This window comes from Macaca thibetana, chromosome 3, assembly GCF_024542745.1.
Source record: "Macaca thibetana thibetana isolate TM-01 chromosome 3, ASM2454274v1, whole genome shotgun sequence".
Lineage (NCBI taxonomy): Eukaryota > Metazoa > Chordata > Mammalia > Primates > Cercopithecidae > Macaca > Macaca thibetana.
In genome coordinates, this window is record NC_065580.1 from 138823730 (window position 1) to 138842773 (window position 19044).

The window sequence follows — 19044 nt, forward strand, 5'->3', positions numbered from 1 at the left end:
GGACATCTACTGATTCAAAGTGTCATCTCGTTTCTTCCAGGAACAGCCGTAAAGGTCAATGGAGCAAAAAATAAGGAGCCGGCAAAGGACGAAGAGGTGCCTTCAACACCTCTGCTGGTCTGCACCGCCAGGGCTGTATGCATCTGCTTATAGTGGCACAGAAATCAAATCAAACAAGCTCTCTCTCTGAGGGCAGAAAATATTCCTTCAGGAAGGAAATCAACTTTAATTAACCAACTTTCTGGACAACCAAAAAGCAAATGACTTAACTCTAAAAGATTTGGTTTGCTTAGAAGCTGAGCTGTGAAGGCCGGGTGCGGTGGCTCACGCCTGTAATCCCAGCACACTGGGAGGCTGAGGCGGGTAGATCACCTGAGGTCCAGAGTTCGAGACCAGCCTGGGCAACATGGTGAAATTCCATCTCTACTGAAAATAAAAAATGAGCCAGGCATGGTGGCAGGCGCCTGTAATCCCAGCTACTCGGGAGGCTGAGACATGAGAACTGCTTGAGCCCAGGAGGCAGAGGCTGCAGTAAGCCAAGATCACACTTTAGCCTGGGTGACAGAGCGAGACTCTGTCTCAGGGGGAAAAAAAAAAAAAAAAAAAGGCTGAGCTGTGAATGTCTTACTCTGTGCTGCTGAAGAAGCCGAATTTACCAGCAAGTAAACGAAACAGAGCCCCAGCTGGCTGCCGCACCTGGCAGAGGCAATGTCTCAAGCAGGGGTGAGTAGGACTGGGCTTTGATGGAGGTGATCTGTCAGTCACTAAAAAATGAGGATGCTCTTGCCTTTTTAAAAAAATCTCAAGAGACTGCCTTTTGCCATTCAAAACAAGAATCTTTTGCATGTACATGGAGGCCAAGGTTTGTGAAACATTTTTTTGTATTTTTTCTTTTTTTTTTTTTTTGAGACGGAGTCTTGCTCTGTCGCCCAGGCTGGAGTGCAGTGGCCAGATCTCAGCACACTGCAAGCTCCGCCTCCCAGGTTTATACCATTCTCCTGGCTCAGCCTCCCGAGTAGCTGGGACTACAGGCGCCCGCCTAGTTTTTTGTATTTTTTTAGTAGAGACGGGGTTTCACCATGTTAGCCAGGATGGTCTCTATCTCCTGATCTCGTGATCCGCCCGTCTCGGCCTCCCAAAGTGCTGGGATTACAGGCTTGAGCCACCGCGCCCGGCCATTTTTTTGTATTTTCTCTGAATCTTGAATCAATATATAAAAACTTCAGATTAATTTATAGTGTTTGAGACAGCAACCTGCTCTATGTCCTCCCCTCTAAAACAGTTTATAAAAATAAAAGTGTTTCTGATAGTAGTTTCTTTTCCTTTCCCTCCCTCAGTCCCCCCTACCCTCTTTCTTCCTGAGACAGGGTCTTGCTCAGTCACTCAGGCTAGAGTACACTGGTGTGATCACAGCTCACTGCAGCCTTGACTGTCCAGGCTCAAGCCATCCTCCCACCTCAGCCTCCCAAGTAGCTGGGACTACAGGCAGGTGCCACCACATCTGGTTAGTCTTTGTATTCTTCGCAGAGATGGGGTCTTGCCATGTTGCCTGGGCTCAAACTCCTGGGCTCAAGTGATCCTCTCACCTTGGCCTCCCAAAGTGCTGGGATTACAGGCATGAGCCACCGCACCCAGCTTGATGGCTTCTATACACAGAGCATTATTTTTGACAGGCAAACCCATTGCAGTGACCTGGTAGAATTTTGACAAAAACGGTCTAATACTTCTCACTAGGATTGAGATTGCTGCCAACAGAAGATGGCAGGAACAAGAACCACCACCAACACCCAGGGGCCAAAAAAAACTACAGGACAAGCAAGCATCAGTCGACAGCCAGCACAACAATGACCCCACCCTGTGCCCAAAGCAGGACTTTTTCTTCTTCTTTTTCAGACAGAGTCTGACTCTGTCGCCCAGGCTGAAGTGCAGTGGCACAATCTCGGCTCATTGCAACTGCCGTCTCCCAGGTTCAAGCAATTCTCCTGCATCCGCCTCTCGAGTAGTTGGGATTACAGGCGTAACCACTGCGCCTGATTAATTTTTGTTTTTGTTTTTTTTGAGACAGAATTTTCAGCAGATTTTTGTATTTTTAGTAGAGATGGAGTTTTGCCATGTCGGCCAGGCTGGTCTCAAACTCCTGAGCTCAAGTGATCTGCCTGCCTTGGCCTCTCAAAGTGCTGGGATCACAGGTGTGAGCCACTGCACCGGCCTTCCTGTCTTACTATTAATAAAAACCAAAGCTGGGTGTGATGGCTGGGCGTGGTGGCTCACGCCTGTAATCCCAGCACTTTGGGAGGCCAAGGCAGGCAGATCACCAGGTCAGGAGATTGAGACCATCCTAGCTGACACAGTGAAATGCCATCTCTACTAAAAATACAAAAAAATTAGCTGGGTGTGGTGGCAGGTGACTGTAGTCCCAGCTACTTGGGAGGCTGAAGCAGGAGAATGGCGTGAACTCGGAAGGCGGAGCTTGTAGTAAGCCGAGATCGCGCGACTGCACTCCAGCCTGGGCGACAGTGAGACTCAGTCTCAAAAAAAACCAAAAAAACAAAAAAACAAAACTGGGTATGATGGCGTGTCAAGTGCTACCTGGGTGGTACCTGTCTGGTCTGTCGTTTTTTAAATGGAGACCAAAGTTCCTCCAGAAATGCCCAGGAAAAAAGTGCCTTTAGTCTCAGCTACAGAGGAGGCTGAGGTCCAACCGGACAATAGAGTGAGACGCTGTCTCTTAAAAAAAAAAAAAATCAAATGTTATTTGGCAGGTTCCTTTTGATTTTCCAAATGTACATCTGACTTCTTCTAATAAGGGTGAGGGATTGTTGCGTTACTAATTTTAGAATTTGCACCCAAAAAAGTCCCTTTCCTCAGTATGGCCAGGGTGCCTATTATTTCGTAGAATATATTTGTGGCACTTTACAGAGGTTCAAATAAATGCTTTTTTTTTTTTTTTTTTTTTTTTTTGAGACCAAGTCTCGCTCTTGTCCCCTAGTCTGGAGTACAATGGCACGATCTCGGCTCACTGCAACCTCCACCTCCCGGGTTCAAACGATTCTCTTGCCTCAGCCTCCCAAGTAGCTGGGATTATAGGTGTGTACTACCATGTCCAGCTAATTTTTTGTATTTGAAGTAGAGACAAGGTTTCACCATGTTGGCCAGGCTGGTCTCAAACTCCTGACCTCAGGTGACCCCTTCTCCTTGGCCTCCCAAAGTGCTGGGATTACAGGCATGAGCCACCATTCCTGGCCAGATATTACTTTAAAAGGAAAAAGAAAAGCATACACAAATATGAAACCCTATTTAATAATGTGCGTGCTTGAATGTTCAAGAATGGAACGTCCTGATGTTTGCAGCGTACTCTGAAATGCACCAAAACAAACAAACAAACAAAAAACCAACGAATTCATGGGAGGAATAGAGGTATGAGTAGAGCTCTGGAAGGGAGGAATTATAATTTTCCCCATTTTATAGATGAGGAAAATGAGGCTTGGAAACAGGACTGCTGGGAAGACATAATACAATGCATACCAATAGAGGTATGGATAGATCGATAGGTGTGTGATAAAGAAAATCCAGCACAACAGGAATTGTTAAGTCAAGGGGGAGTGGATATATGTGTTGCATAATTCTTTTAACTTTTCTGTTTGAAATTTTCAAAATAAAACATTAGGGAAAATTTAAACCAAAGAGACAGCCAGGATACAGAAGAAAATAAGTAAGAATTTATTGGAATGGCCAAAATTGAGTTAGAAAAAATTCTGCTTTTGGGGGCCAGGCACGGTGGCTCATGCCTGTAATCCCAGCACTCTGGGAGGCCAAGGTGGGTGGATCACTTGAGGTCAGGATTTCGAGACCAGCATGGCCAACATGGTGAGACCCCATCTCTACTAAAAATACAAAATTAGCCAGGCATGGTGGCACACGCCTGTAATCCCAGCTACTTGGGAGGCTGAGGGAGGAGAATCACTTGAACCCAGGAGGCGGAGGTTGCAGTGAACTGAGATTGCGCCCTTTCACTCCAGCATGTGTGACAGAGTGACAACCTGTCTAAAAACGACCCCTCCCCCAAAATATGGTTTCTGAAGCAATTCTCAAATAACCTATAATTATTATAGATTAATAATAATCTTAAAATAGTCTATTATTTGACACCTGTCACAAAGAAATGCCAGCTCCAGAGCCAGGAAGCTCAAATGCTCAAAGAGGCAGATACTATATGCACTTTCACAGTCGTGAAAGCAAGCTGCTGTTCACACCAAATGCACAGCTAACTGCATTTAGGCATTCAGCTAAGAGGGAGAAGAGGGAGGATGACACAGAGAAGTAACAACTTAAATGGTGTGGGGATCCCATTTGCTGTTCTATCACACGGCAAATGGCCTAGAGGGAAAAGGGGTCTCAGCTGTGCCCTTTCATACACGAGGAAGACTCTCACTCTCCATCCCTCGTCTAGTGTAAGGATCTTGCTATGTTGATTCTGACTGAGGGTTTACCTGGACTCTGCGTGCTGTGCTGTCCGTAGAAGGCAGACCTCACACCAGCCACAACCAGCATTATCTATTCTTCCTCAAATGCTTTTTTCTTTTCTTTTCTTTTTTTTTTTTTTTTTGAGACAGAGTTTCACTCTTGTTGCCCAGGCTGGAGAGAAAATGGCACAATCTTGGCTCACTGCAACCTTCGCCTCTCGGGTTCAAGCGATTCTCCTGCCTCAGCCTCCCGAGTAGCTGGGATTACACGCATGCGCCTGGCTAATTTTGTATTTTTAGTAGAGACAGGGCTTCTCCATGTTGGTCAGGTTGGTCTCAAACTCCTGACCTCAGGTGATCCCGTCTCGGCCTTCCAAAGTGCTGGGATTACAGCCGCGAGCCACCATGCCTGGCCTCCTCAAATGTTTTTCTTCTAAAGGCAGTACATGCACACTGCCCAAACATGGGGGCTCAACCAGCCTTCTGGCTCACTGACCTTCTCAGCCATGGCATCCATGTAGTCCTGTCGCTGGTATTCTCTCCGGCGCAGATGTCTGTACACATGGAACTCTCCACTGCCGGCCCCAGCACTTGAACCTGTAGCCAGGACAGTCCATGGTTCTAGATGAAATTCAGCTACCAACACAGGTCACCCTTAATCGAAGGGGACTAAAGAAACAAACAGTGGGCCGGGCGCGGTGGCTCACACCTGTAATCCCAGCACTTTGGGAGGCCGAGGCGGGCGGATCACAAGGTCAGGAGATCGAGACCACGGTGAAACCCCGTCTCTACTAAAAATACAAAAAATTAGCCGGGCGCGGTTGTGGGCGCCTGTAGTCCCAGCTACTCGGGAGGCTGAGGCAGGAGAATGGCGTGAACCCGGGAGGCGGAGCTTGCAGTGAGCCGAGATCACGCCACTGCACTCCAGCCTGGGCGACAGAGTGAGACTCCGTCTCAAAAAAAAAAGAAACAAACAGTGGAAGTCGTGGAAGGGACCATGCCTTCCTTTCTCCCCACTGTATAAAGAACTGGCTCAGTACCTGGCATATTGTAGATGTCATTATTTGTTATAAACATGTTGAATGTGAAGTCACTAAAAATCCCACTCAAATTCAGTATCAGGAGGGGCAGACTGTGGTTAAGTGACTTTCTCACCTCCTCTATGATTTCACATTTGTCATGCTAGATTTCCAGTGAGTTGAAAAGACATCTATGATACATTAAATGAAAAAAAAGGTGCTTACAAAGTAGTATATGTAGAATAATCATATTTTTGTAAGTGTTTTTTCTTAAGTTTTTTTTTTTTTTTGAGACAGGGTCTTGATCTGTCACCCAAGTTGGAGTGCAGTGACACAATCACAGCTCATTTGAGCCTCGACCTCCTGGGCTCAAGCGATCCTCCTGCCTCAGCCTCCCAAGTAGCTGGGACCATAGGCGTGCACCACTATGCCTGGCTAATTTTTACATTTTTAGTAGAGATGAGGTCTTCCTATGTTGCCCAGGCTGGTCTCAAACTCAAGCAGTTCTCCTGCTTCAGCCTCCTAAAGTGCTGGGATTACAGGCATGAGCCACCACACCTGGCCTACGTTGCTTTTTAAAGACATAATGCTACTGCACATTAAAGTACAGTAGAGTATAAAGAAAACTTGTATGTACACTAGGAAACTAAAGAATTTATATGATTCCTTTTATTGCGACATTCACTTTAACTAGGTTGCCTGGAACTATACCCGCACTATCTCCATGGTATGCCTGTAGATATGTTAATTTATGATCCAACAAAATAATAAAACTATTTTTATTTACAAAAAAACCCACAATGCGTTATTAAGAATAACGCAGGAGATGGCTGAGCACAGTGGCTCACAGCTGTAATGCTAGCACTCCGGGAGGCCAAGGCAGGCGGATCACCTGAGGTCGGCAGTTGAAGACCAGCCTGGCCAACATAGTGAAACCCAGTCTCTACTAATAGCCAGGAGTGGTGGCACAGGCCTGTAGTCCCAGCTACTCGGGAGGCTGAGGCAGGAGAATCGCTTGAACCCGGGAGGCGGAGGTAGCAGTGAGCCGAGATGGTGTCACTGCAAACCAGCCTGGGTGACAGAGTGAGACTCTGTCTCCAAAAGAAAAAAAGAAAAAAAAAAAGCAACAGTGCAGGAAAAAATTCCATAGTACCAAACCATAAGCAACTATAACCCTTAAGCTAAATTTACTGATGTCAAATGAACAAATAAAAGCAACTATATCCCCGTCATTGTAAAAGCAAAACACTGAACATGTAAACATTTCCCCTCATCAGAGATTTAACAAATACTAACTACAGGGCTTTTATAGCTACCTTAAAACATTATATTTACACACACACACACACACACACACACACACACACACACACACAGACATTACCCATTACATCTCGGACAAATTCTGGGGGAGGTCGAGGTGCCCATTCACTCATTTTCTCTGGAATTGGAACTGCTTTGTCCTGCAACATTTAAACATGAAAGCATTTCTAAGTATAAATCTGCTAACAAAATTACCTCTCTCTCTTTTTAGAGACAGCTTCTTGCTCTGTCCCTCAGGCTGGAGTGCAGTGGTGCAATCATAGCTCACTGCAGCCTTGAACTCCTGGGCTCAAGTGATCCTCCCGCTTCAGTCTCCAGAGTAGCTAGGACTCACAGGTGTGCACCACCATGCCAAGCAATTTTTTTATTTTTGTAGAGACAGGGACCGGCTATGTTGCCTAGGCTGGTCTTGAACTCCTTCCTGGCCTCAAGCCATTCTCCCGCCTAGCAACCCAAAGCTCTGAGATTACAGGCAGGAGCCACAAAGTCCACCCCAAGTTACATTTCTTTTTTTTTTTTTTTTTTTTTTTTTTTTTTTTTTTTTTTTGAGACGGAGTCTTACTCTGTCGCCCGGGCTGGAGTGCAGTGACAGGATCTCAGCTCACTGCAAGCTCCGCCTCCTGGGTTTACGCCATTCTCCTGCCTCAGCCTCCCGAGTAGCTGGGACTACAGGCGCCTGCCACCTCGCCCGGCTAGTTTTTTTGTATTTTTTAGTAGAGACGGGGTTTCACCGTGTAGGCCGGGATGGTCTCGATCTCCTGACCTCGTGATCCGCCCGTCTCGGCCTCCCAAAGTGCTGGGATTACAGGCTTGAGCCACCGCGCCCGGCCCCAAGTTACATTTCTTATCACCAAAGAATTTTAATTGACTAATGAAGCAGGATTGCTTTGCTGCTTGGACACAGAGCTGATTTTGTGTTCTTCCCTCTGTCGTGGCTTTATTCATCCTATGTACTCTTGGGTATAACACAGTCCACACCTTCCCAGGGTTACACTTTCCAGAGCAGAACTGAGAAACCTAAGCCAGAGTTTCCAGCTAGAAATCGCCAACTTTAACACTACGAGGGGAGAAGAGTCAAGTTTTTCTGGTCAAAGGTATAAAGGACGTTTCCCGTTCAATTGTTTTTACGATTGAGGGGACCGAGGCCCGGAGGGGGTGTGGGCGGGAGAGGAGTAACTCGCTCCAAACGTCTCTGCCACTCTCTAACGATCCGCGTTGTTTAGAAAATACCCTTTTGCTAACCCACAAATTCTACCTTTTCAGTCTAACGCTTTTTGTTCACAGAAAGTTAAACTAGAAGGGGTCTTAGCGGGAAGCCGCTCCACCGTGCTTTCATTCAAGCTGGGCTCTCACACAAGGACGGGAAGTTCACTTATCTCCAGGACAGCCTCCTCCTCCTCTTCCCCAAAGACTGCTCTGGGAGGGTCGGATACCAAGTTTCTGAATTTGGAGGTAGAGAAGGTGGACCTGCGGGAACCCAGAGGCGCTGCAGAGGAAGGGGGTAGGCCTCGTCTCACCGGGTTCTTCATGAGCCGCTCCAGCTTAAGCTTCTGCTCCTCCGCGGCATTCTTGGGGATGACCAGCGTCTGCGGCTCTTTCTTGGGCCTCGGCGGTCGCACGGAGGAGGCGGCGGAGCTCGCCATGGCAGCCTTCCAGTTTCCCCGGCTAGCGGCAACGGCGGCGGCGACGGCGCGCAAGTATGACGACAGAGCCGCGCGCCGGCGACGCAGACGCAGTCTCCGCGGAGAGGGACGGAGGCGGGGTTGCGAGCCGGAAGCAGCCTGCTGAATATTCATGAGCCTGAGGCTGGCGTGGGTTATTGTAATCAAAGCTGTGGGGTTTCATTTCCTGTTCCTGAACAACAAATCAGTGCAGCTAGATGCTCACGTCCCTGGAGGGGAGGTGGCCCTCCGTGCCTGAGTAACCTGGCCCTAGCCGACCTCTCTTGTCCCCGCGGGCGTCTTCGTGCCACCGAGCAGCCCTGCTGATGCTCTCGGCACCTCCTCTCCATCAGCACTCCTCGCCTCCCGCCTTTGTCCGGGCGCTTCCTTGGGTCTGGTCCCCCCTCCATTTCTGACAATCTCCTGTTTACATAAAACAGCGCAAACATGTCACTGAGCTCCCTGAAGACTGGGACCTGCCTCCTTTGTCCCTCTCGAATTACTCTATACCTGGCCCCTAGTAAATACACCTCTGCCAATGAATGACCCTTTTGTAGTGTGAGACAAAGTAGTAAACCTAAGGAACCATGTCTGCTCATTCTGCTTGCAAGCAGGATTTCACAAAGGCCCTGACTCGTGACTGAGCGCAGCCCTCTCCAATAACTCCCTGAACAATAAACTGGAGGGAGGGAGAGAGAAAACACAGGTTCCCACCTTTCTTGCCAATCACTGCATTTTTGGAAAAGACAAATTCAATGATCCTAGCCCTTGCCTCTTCCTGTACATAATCTCTGACAGTATTAATGGTTATGCTTCTATAACTTTTTTTTTGTTTTTTGTTTTTTGTTTTTTTGTTTTTGTTTTAGAGACAGGATCTTGCTTGGTTGCCCAGGCTGGAATGCAGGGACTCGATCATAGCTCACTGCGGCCTTGAACTCCCGGGTTCAGGCACTCCTCCCACCTCAGCCTCCCAAGTAGCTGAGACTATAGGCGCATGCCACCACGCCGAGTTAATTTTTTTATTTTTATTTTTTGCAGAGACAAGGTGTTGCTGTGGTGCCCAGGCTGGTCTTGAACTCCTGGGCTCAAGTGATCCTCCTGCCTGGGCCTCCCAAAGTGCTGAAATTATAGGCGTGAGTCATCATGCCCAGCCAAGCCTCTATAAACTATAACTAGATATACCCTCACACACAAGCCTTGATGAAATTTTGCTCTATTGTAACTTCTGAGCATATTAGATACAACTTTTTTTTTTTTTTTTTTTTTTTTGAGACAGATTCTCACTCTGTTGCCCAGGCTAGAGCACAGTGGTACAATCTCTGCTCACTGCAGCCTCCACCTCCCAGGTTCAAGCGATCCTCCTGCTTCAGTCTCTCGAGTAGCTGGGATTACAGGCACCCCCCACCATGCCCGGCTAATTATTGTATTTTTAGTAGTGACAGAGTCACCATGTTGGCCAGGCTGGTCTTGAACTCCTCATCTCAGGTGATCCGCCCACCTCAGCCTCCCAAAGTGCTGGGATTACAGGCATGAGCCACCACGCCTGGACTGATACAACTTCTGAGCACATGCAGAGCACCAACAACTGTGTATAAATGTTTGTATATAAACTGTATATAAATATAAATATAAAATGTGTGCTGAAACTCTGTTTTGGAGCAGTTTAACTCTGTGAAAGACTTTCCCTGGTTACAGTCCTCAGTAAGATTGAAAAAAACTAACCTTAATTTTTTTGTTGTTGTTGTTGTTGAGACGGAGTCTCGCTCTGTCGCCCAGGCTGGAGTGCAGTGGCCGGATCTCAGCTCACTGCAAGCTCCGCCTCCCGGGTTCGGGCCATTCTCCTGTCTCAGCCTCCTGAGTATCTGGGACTACAGGCGCCCGCCAACCTTAATTTTTTAAAAGCCTGATTTTTTGTTTAGTTGACATTGAGAAAGAGAAAAGGCCCAGCATGGTGGCTCAAAACTGTAATCTCAACATTTTGAGAGGCCGAGACAGGCGGATCACTTGAAGTCAGGAGTTCAAGACCAGCATGGCCGACATGGTGAAACTCCATCTCTATTAAAAATACAAAAATTAGCCAGGTACGGTGGTGTGTGCTTGTGATCCCAGCTATTCCGGAGGCTGAGACAGGAGAATAGCTTGAAACTGGGAGACGGAGGTTGCTGTGAACCGAGATTGTGCCACTGCACTCCAGCCTGGGCGACAGAGCAAGACTCCGTCTCAAAAAGAGAGAGAGAGAGAGAGAGAGAAAGAGAAAAGCTGTTGCTCACATACATTTGGGGTTACAGACCACAGTCTCTTTGGCTCCACTTGTAATGAAACTTAACAGGGGTCCAAGCAGATTTTCCAGAAAAGGTGTTTATTTCAGAGCTTGTGCTTGAGTGTAGGGGAGACGATGGCAGCAGAAGTGAAGGGATCCTCCAGCTGATTTGTGGAAAAACCAGTGGGAATTGTGTGTGTGTGTGTGTGTGTGTGTGTGTGTGTGTGTGTGACGGAGTCTTGCTCTGTCACCAGGCTGGAGTGCAGTGGCACGAACTCGGCTCACTGCAACCTCCGCCTCCCAGGTTCAAGCAATTCTCCTGCCTGAGCCTCCTGAGTAGCTGGGACTACAGGTGCACGCCACCACGCCCAGCTAATTTTTTGTCTTTTAGTAGAGACAGGGTTTCACCATGTTGGCCGGGATGGTCTCAATCTCCTGACCTCGTGGTCCGTCCGCCTCGGCCTCCCAAAGTGCTGGGATTACAGGCGTGAGCCACCGTGCCCGGCCAGGACTTTTTTTTTATTAGACAAAGCATGGGAACTGACATCGGGGTAGGGTATGCAGACTGGGCTGGGCAAAGCACGTGAGGGTATGCAGGTCGCATATCTGGTTGCGATGGTTATCTTGAGTAATAACTCACCTGGTAGTCTGGCTGGTGGCAACAAGGGTGTCAATCAATTGTTCAGCATTCCTTCCTGAGGTGGGACATTCTGCAAGCTTCATTTGATATTTGGATCTCTTAAGTCCAGTCTCTGGAAATTCTTTTTTTTTTTTTTTTTTTTTTGAGATAGTTTCGCTCTATTTGCTCAGGCTGGAGTGCAATGGCGCGATCTCCACTCACCGCAATCTCCGCCTCCCGGGTTCAAGCGATTCTCCTGCCTCAGCCTCCCGTGTAGCTGGGATTACAGATATTCACCACCACCCCGGCTAATTTTGTATTTTTAGTAGAGATGGGGTTTCTCCATGTTGGTCAGGCTGGTCTTGAACTCCTAACCTCAGGCAATCCACCTGCCTCAGCCTCCCAAAGTGCTGGGATTACAGGCATGAGCCACCGCACCAGGCTTTTGTGGTCATGGAATGGTCTGGTGTGATGTTGGTGTCCTGGAAATTACTTTTGTTTGACAAGAGAATACCAAGACCCAGCTGTGAATGTCTGGCCAGCTCCCAGAGAAACAGAACAGGAACTGGACAGAGCTTCTCCTTCACATCCTTTCCCTTTTTCCTTCTCTTGTACCACTGATCACAAAACCCTACACCATTACCTCGCTGACAATATACCTGCTAACCCTGAGGCTTTAGTCATACAAAGAAAATAGCCATTCTTCTGTGCTCTCGTAATATTTAATCATGCCTCTTACTTAAAGAATTTCAGCCGGGCGCGGTGGCTTCCAGCACTTTTGGGAGGCTGAGGTGGGCGGATCACCTGAGGTCAGGAGTTTGAGACCAGCCTGGCCAATGTGGTGAAACCCCGTCTCTACTAGAGATACAAAAATTAGCAAGGCAAGGTGGTGCCCACCTGTAATCCCAGCTACTCGGGAGGCTGAGGCTGGAGAATTGCTTGAACCCGGGAGGCAGAGGTTGCAGTGAGCTAAGATCACACCTTTGCACTCCAGCCTGGGCAACAGAGCAAGACTCTGCCTCAAAATAAATAAATAAATAAAAATAAAAGAAGCACTTGCTGGAGGGACATGGGCTCCTAGGGACAGGGTTGCCCTCCCACTGAGTCCCCAGGGGGATGAACAGGTGGAGAAGTGGATGGTACCTGGAGGGTGACATGTTTGTTCTCCAAAGGTCGTTCCTGGCTGCCCGATAGTGGGTGGTTTTCTAGGAGCTCAGGGTGGAATCAAGGATCCTTAGTGGCCCAGGTCTGTCATTGGAACCTGGGGATGGCTTGACCTGGGTGGGGCCAGGCACACAAACTCACCCAGCACCACACACGTTAGCAACCAGTATCTCACTTTTCTCCAAACACTCCACAGAACAAAGACTTTTGTCTACAAAACAAAGCATCTTTTCCTCCTTAGAGAACTCTCACACAGGCTTCTCAACTTGGCCAAAATGCTACTTCCTCCAAGAAGCCTTCTCAGATTGCCCCTCCTACCCCCCACCTCCAGGAAGTGAATTGCTCCCTTCTTGGTGCTCCCCCAGCTCTGAATCCCAATAACTGGTGAAGTAGTTACCACTATGTCCTCACCATCTGCGTCCCCATGGGCTTGGCAGGGTGGTGGGCTGGGCCAGAATCCCAGCCTCCAACCCTGGCGTGGTGTAGAGTGGGTACTTCCAGGATGCCTGGAGAATAAAGGAATGAAAACATATATGAAGACTGAATGGATGTGTTAGTGAGATGAGGAAGGGATGGATGAATGAATGAATAAGGACATTAAGAGAAAGAGTGAATGAAGACTCAATCAATAAATGGACACTTACTAAACGAACACGCGAGGCCATAGACTTTTGTATTTTGTATTCTTTTGTATTTTGTAGAAATACAAAAATTAGCAAGGCGTGGTGGTGCACACCTGTAATCCTAGCTACTCGGGAGGCTAAGGCTGGAGAATTGCTTGAACCCGGGAGGCAGAGGTTGCAGTGAGCTAAGATCACGCCTTTGCACTCCAGTCTGGGCAACAGAGCAAGACTCTGTCTCAAAATAAATACATAAATAAAAATAAAAATAAAAGAAACATTTGCTGGAGGGACATGGGCTCCTAGGAAAGCCACAGAGCCAGGAGTGCAGGGCAGTGTCTGTCCGGTTGGTAAAGGTGTCCTTGGCACCCCCAACCTCAGTGTCTGGCACAGAGCTGGTGCTTGGCAGATATCTGCTGGATGGAAGTTAAGCGAATGAATGAAGTGAAGGAATGCACGAAGGCAAGAGAGTTAAGGCATGTGCGTATGAAGGAACTGGCAATAACTTCAGTGTCTAAGTGTGGTCTAAATTGTGGACATATTTATCAGCAGATATAGATTTCTCAATAGACGAGGTCTCACTCTGTCACCAGGTTGGAGAGCTCACTGCAGCCTTGAACTCCTGGGCTCAAGGGATCCTCCTGCCTCGGTGTCCAGAAAAGCTAGGACTATAGGCACACACCACCATGCCCAGCTAATTTTTCACATTTTTGTGTAGACATGGGGTATTGCTATGTTGCCCAGGCTGGCCTCAAGCAATTCTTCAGTCTTAGACTCCTGAGTAGCTAAGACCACAGACTGGTGCCACCACACTGAGCTAATTTTTCTGTTGTTTTTTCTTTTTAGGATGGAGTTTCTCTCTTGTCACCCAGGCTGGAGTGCAATGGTGCGATTTGACTCACTGCAACCTCCACCTCCCAGGTTCCAGCGATTCTCCTGCCTCAGCCTCCCGAGTAGCTGGGATTACAGGCACCCGTCACCATGCCTGACCAATTTTTATATTTTTAATAGACACAGGGTTTCGCCATGTTGGCCAGGCTGTCCTCGAACTCCTGATCTCAGGTGATCCACCTGCCTCGGCTTCCCAAAGTGAATTACAGGCGTGAACCACCTTGCCCAGCCTAATCTTTTATTTATTTATTTATTTGTTTATTTATTTGGTAGAGATGGAGTCTTGCTATGTTGCCCAGGCCATCATCCTGATTTTACTGAAATGGAACTGAGGCCCAGAGGAGAAAGCAATGCTCAGGGCCACACAAACTCAAACCCAGCAGTCTAGCCCTGGGCCTGTGACAGCCTGAGTGATCATGTGACTCACAGATGGATGGGACAGGGCCCCAGCAGACCCTGGTGGGAACTGCTCGTGCGGCACCTTCCTAGGGCTGAGGTCAGATTTGAGGTCCGGCTGCCTGGAATGAAAGGCCACCTCACAGATGCCCAGAAGTCTCACACCCTGAGTGACGTCCCTTCTGCCACCAGAGGGCAGCAAATCCCCACCTAGGTCCGGCCACTGGGAGCCTTAATCCACCTTCCCTGAGCCCCAGTACTGGGCACCCAGGGAGCAAGGTCTACAGGCTGGAAAATACCAGTGCTTTGCAGACTGGCAGACTGGGTGCCACCTACCCTGGGTTTGCACAAGCAACCTAACCTCTCTAAGGCTGTTTCCTTATGTGCAAGATTGGTACAAGCGAACCTACCTTGACACTGGCCCATGGGTAAAATGACGTTTGGACCTGCAATGCCTAGCACAGTGCCTGACACTCAATAATATGGCTCACGCCTATAATCCCAGCACTTCGGGAGGCCGAGGCAGATGGATAATGTGAGATCAGGAGTTCGAGACCAACTTGGCCAACCTGGTGAAACTCAGTCTCTATTAAAAATACACAAAAATTTAGCCGGGCGTGGGGGGTGCTGCCTGTAATCCCAGCTGCTTGGGAGGCTGAAGCAGGAGAATCACTTGAGCCCAGGAGGCGGAGGCTGTAGTGAGTCAAAATCGCGCCTCTGCACTCCAGCCTGGGAGACAGAGAGACTCTGTCTCAAAAAAAAAAATTAAAAAAAAAAAAATGGGGTGACCACACCTGTCCTAGTTTGATCCTAGGACTAAAGGGTTTCCCAGGAAGTGGGGCTTTCAGTGCTAAAACCAGGAGAGTCTTGGGCAAGCCAGGATGGTTGGTTACCCTAGAGGAGTGGGCACTCCTACCTCAATTCTTTGAGTAGTGGTTGAGACTTAAAGTACTAGAAGAGCAAAGTTTGTTTTTTTCTTTTTTCTTTTCTTTTTTGAGACTGAGTTTCACTCCTGTTACCAAGGCTGGTCTCGAACTAGAGAAATGAAAATATATGTCCACAGACTGACCTGTATGTGAATACAGACAGCAACTTGATTCAAAATTGCCAAAAACTGGAAACAACCCATATGTCTGTCAAATTGTGATCTAGACCTACAGGGAAATACTACTCAGCAATAAAAAGAAGGAGCTTTTGCTGGGTGCCGTGGCTCTTGACTGTAATCCCAGCACTTTGGGAGCCTGAGGAGGGAGGATCACTTGAGGCTGGGAGTTCAAGACCAGCCTGGTCAACATGGTGAAAGCTCATCTCTACTAAAAATATAAAAATTAGCCAGGTGTGGTGGTGTGCACCTATAATCCCAGCTACTTGGGAGGCTGAGGCAGGAGGATCACTTGAACCCAGGAGATGGAGGTTGCAGTGAGTCAGATTAATAAGACGGATTAAGAGATCATACCACTGCACTCAGCCTGGGTGACAGAGTGAGACCCCATCTCAAAAAAAAAAAAAAAAAAAAAAAAAAAAACAGGAGTGGGGGCCAGGTGAGGTGGCTCACGCCTGTAATCCCAGCACTTTTGGAGGCCGAGGCGGGCAGATCACGGGGTCAGGAGATCGAGACTATCCTGGCTAACATGGTGAAACCCCGTCTCTACTAAAAATACAAAAAAATTAGCCGGGAGTGGTGGTGGGCGCCTGTAGTCCCAGCTACTCAGGAGGCTGAGGCAGGAGAATGGCATGAACCTGGGAGGCAGAACTTGCAGTGAGCTGAGATCCCGCCACTGCACTCCAGCCTGGGCTACAGAGCGAGATGCCGTCTCAAAAAAAAAAAAAAAAAAAAAAAAAAAAAGGAAAGAAGGAGCTCTTGAGGCTTGCAACAACATGGATGGATCTCAGATGCATTATGCTTAGTGAGTGAAGTCAGATCTATTAATAGAAGGCCACAACCTGAATGGTTCCATTTACTTGATGTTCTGGAAAAGCCAAAATGATAGGGATGGAAAACAGATCGGCAGTTGCCATGGGCCAAGGAGGAGGAGGGACTGACTTGGAAGGGCCTGAGGGAACGTTCTCGGGTAATGGATATCTTTCCCCCTCCCTCCTTCCCTCCCTTCCTCTTTTCCTCTGTTCCTTCCTTCGTTTGAGATGGCGTCTCACTCTGTTGCCCAGGCTGGAGTGCAGTGGTGCAACCATAGCCCACTGCAGCCTCAAACTCCTGGGCTCCAGTGATCCTCCTGCCTTAGCCTCCTGAATAGCTGGGACTATCGGTGCACGCCACCACACCTGGCTAATTTTTTTTTTTACTTTATTATTATTTTTGTAGAGACGACGTCTTGCTATATTAACCAGGCTGGTTGCAAACTCGTGGCCTCCAGTGATCCTTCTGTCCCCAGCCTCCCAAAGCACTGGGATTATAGGCGTGAGCCACTGCACCTGGCCTCTCTGCATAATATTTGGATGATGAAAATGTTCTATATCTGAATTGTGGTGCAGCCATACAACCACCCACATTTATCAAACTTATTGAACCATATATTTTTATGCATTTAGGTATTTATTTATTTATTTATTTTGAGACAGGGTTTCACTTTGTTGCCCAGGCTGGAGTGCAATGTCTCGATCTCTGCTCACTGTAACCTCTGCCTCTCAGCCTCAAGCAATCCTCCCACCTCAGCTTCCCGAGTCCCGAGTAGCTGGGACTACAGGTGCGCACCACCATGCCTGGCTAATTTTTGTATTTTTTCTTTTTCTGTAGAGATGGGGTCTCACTATGTTGCCCAAGCTGGTCTCAAACCAGAGTCCTGGGATTACAGGTGTGAGCCACCGTGCCTGGACTTGAGCCATATACTTTAAAAGGGTGGATTTAATCGTATGAACATTGTACCTCAATAAACTTGACCTACTTAACAATGTGGATTTGCCAGGTTGCAGGGGAGCGAACCCTCCATTGTCTGGGTTGCTTTGGGGAGGAGTTCCACCCTTAGCTCCTTGTGCCCTGTGAGGCAGCTCGGGCCTGTAAATCTGCCCTGCCCACCATACGGCCAAGGCTTGGGGTGACAGGTTTTTGAAAACCCAGAGGCCAATGTGGTCGAAGCACCCACACTTCTTTTTATTTATTGATTGATTTACTTATTATTATTATTATTATTTTTTGAGACAGGATCTTGCTCTGTCATCCAGGCTGGAGGGCAGTGGTGCAATCATAGCTCACTGCAGCCTCAGTCTCCTGGGCTCAAGCAAATCTCCCACCTCAGCCTCCTGGGTAGCTGGGACTACAGGAGCATATCCCCATGCCTGGCGAATTTTTAAATTTTCTGTAGAGATGGTGTCTTGCTCTGTTGTCCAGGCTGGTGTTGACCTCCTGAGCTCACGTGATCCTCCTGCCTCAGCCTCCAAAAGTGATTATCAAGCCACTGCCCTCCAGTTTGGGTGACAAAGTGAGCCCTGGTCTCAAAAAAAAAAAAAAAAAAAAAAAAAAAAAAAAAAGGAAAGAATTTCAGATAGCTTGTCTGTGGAGGTCATGCAGTGTCTGTCCTAAGCTACTTCAGTGATTATGCAATTGGTCCATGAGCAGAATGTCCACGTGCAGGACTGAAGGCTACACATGGGCATGACGGCATGGGCTCCCTCTCAGCAAGGCTGATATATTTACTGCTGCCACTGAATGCCTGCCTGAACAGAATGACCCATGATACAGCACGATCCTTTGAGGAGCCCAGGCAGCCTCTTGGGGGTAAGTTGATTACACGGGCCGCCTTTCATCCTAGAGCGGGGCATTGATTTGTCTTACTCTAATTGGTACTACACCAGAAATGGGCTTGCATTTTCTATCTGCCTACCTCTGCCAGCACCATCGTTCAAGGGCTTGCAAAATGCATCTGACTTGTGGGCAAGGGATCTCCTACGTCATCTCTTCAGATCAAGGGGTCATTTTAGGGCAAAGAAGATGCAGCATGGCCAGGTGCGGTGGCATGTGCCTGTCATCCCAACACTTTGGGAGGCCGAGGCAGGTGGATCACCTGAGGTCGGGAGTTCAAAACCAGCCTGGCCAACATGGCGAAATCCCGTCTCTATTAAAAAAAAAAAACAAAAAAAAAACCCAAAAAAGCCGGATGTGGTGGCACACGCTTGTGATCCCAGCTACTCAGGAGGCTGAGGCAGGAGAATCGCTTGAACCCGGGAGGCGGAGGTTGTAGTGAGCTGAGATCGCACCACTGCACTCCAGCCTGGGCGACAGAGCGAGACTCAGTCTCAAAAACAAACAAACAAAATTTAACGACTGGCCAGACATGGTGTCCCAGCTACCAGAGAGACTGAGGCAGGAGGATGGCTTGAGCCCAGGGGTTCAAGATCAGCCTGGGCAATATAGCAAGACTTCCACCTCTATTTAAAAAAAAAAAAAAGTAAAAGTAAAAAATCTAACTAGCTTCAGAGGGAAAGGGGATGAAACTCTGACTGGTAGCATTTGCCTATCACACTAGTACATAAATATTCCCATAGTGGTTAATGTCAAGCTACTAGCGTGATATCAGCTGGTTCACAAAAGTCTTGAAATTTTTAAAAGTTGGTTCTCATGAGAGGATACAAGCCGGCTTCATCATGTCACTGTGACCACATATGTCTATAGATTA

At 48.0% G+C, this 19044-nt stretch overlaps 1 protein-coding gene across 1 annotated transcript in view; it reads right to left on the reverse strand.

Annotated features, from left to right (window-relative positions):
• Nucleotides 1-19044, reverse strand: part of PRKRIP1 (PRKR interacting protein 1) — a 532772-nt gene that overhangs the window by 23325 nt on the left and 490403 nt on the right. Inside the window, exons 2-4 of the mRNA XM_050783860.1 lie at nucleotides 8323-8506; nucleotides 6867-6945; nucleotides 4960-5060 (exon numbers count right to left, since the gene is read on the reverse strand). Coding sequence (XP_050639817.1) covers nucleotides 4960-5060; nucleotides 6867-6945; nucleotides 8323-8448 — 306 coding nt within the window. The 5' untranslated portion in view covers nucleotides 8449-8506. The remainder of the gene's footprint in view (nucleotides 1-4959; nucleotides 5061-6866; nucleotides 6946-8322; nucleotides 8507-19044) is intronic.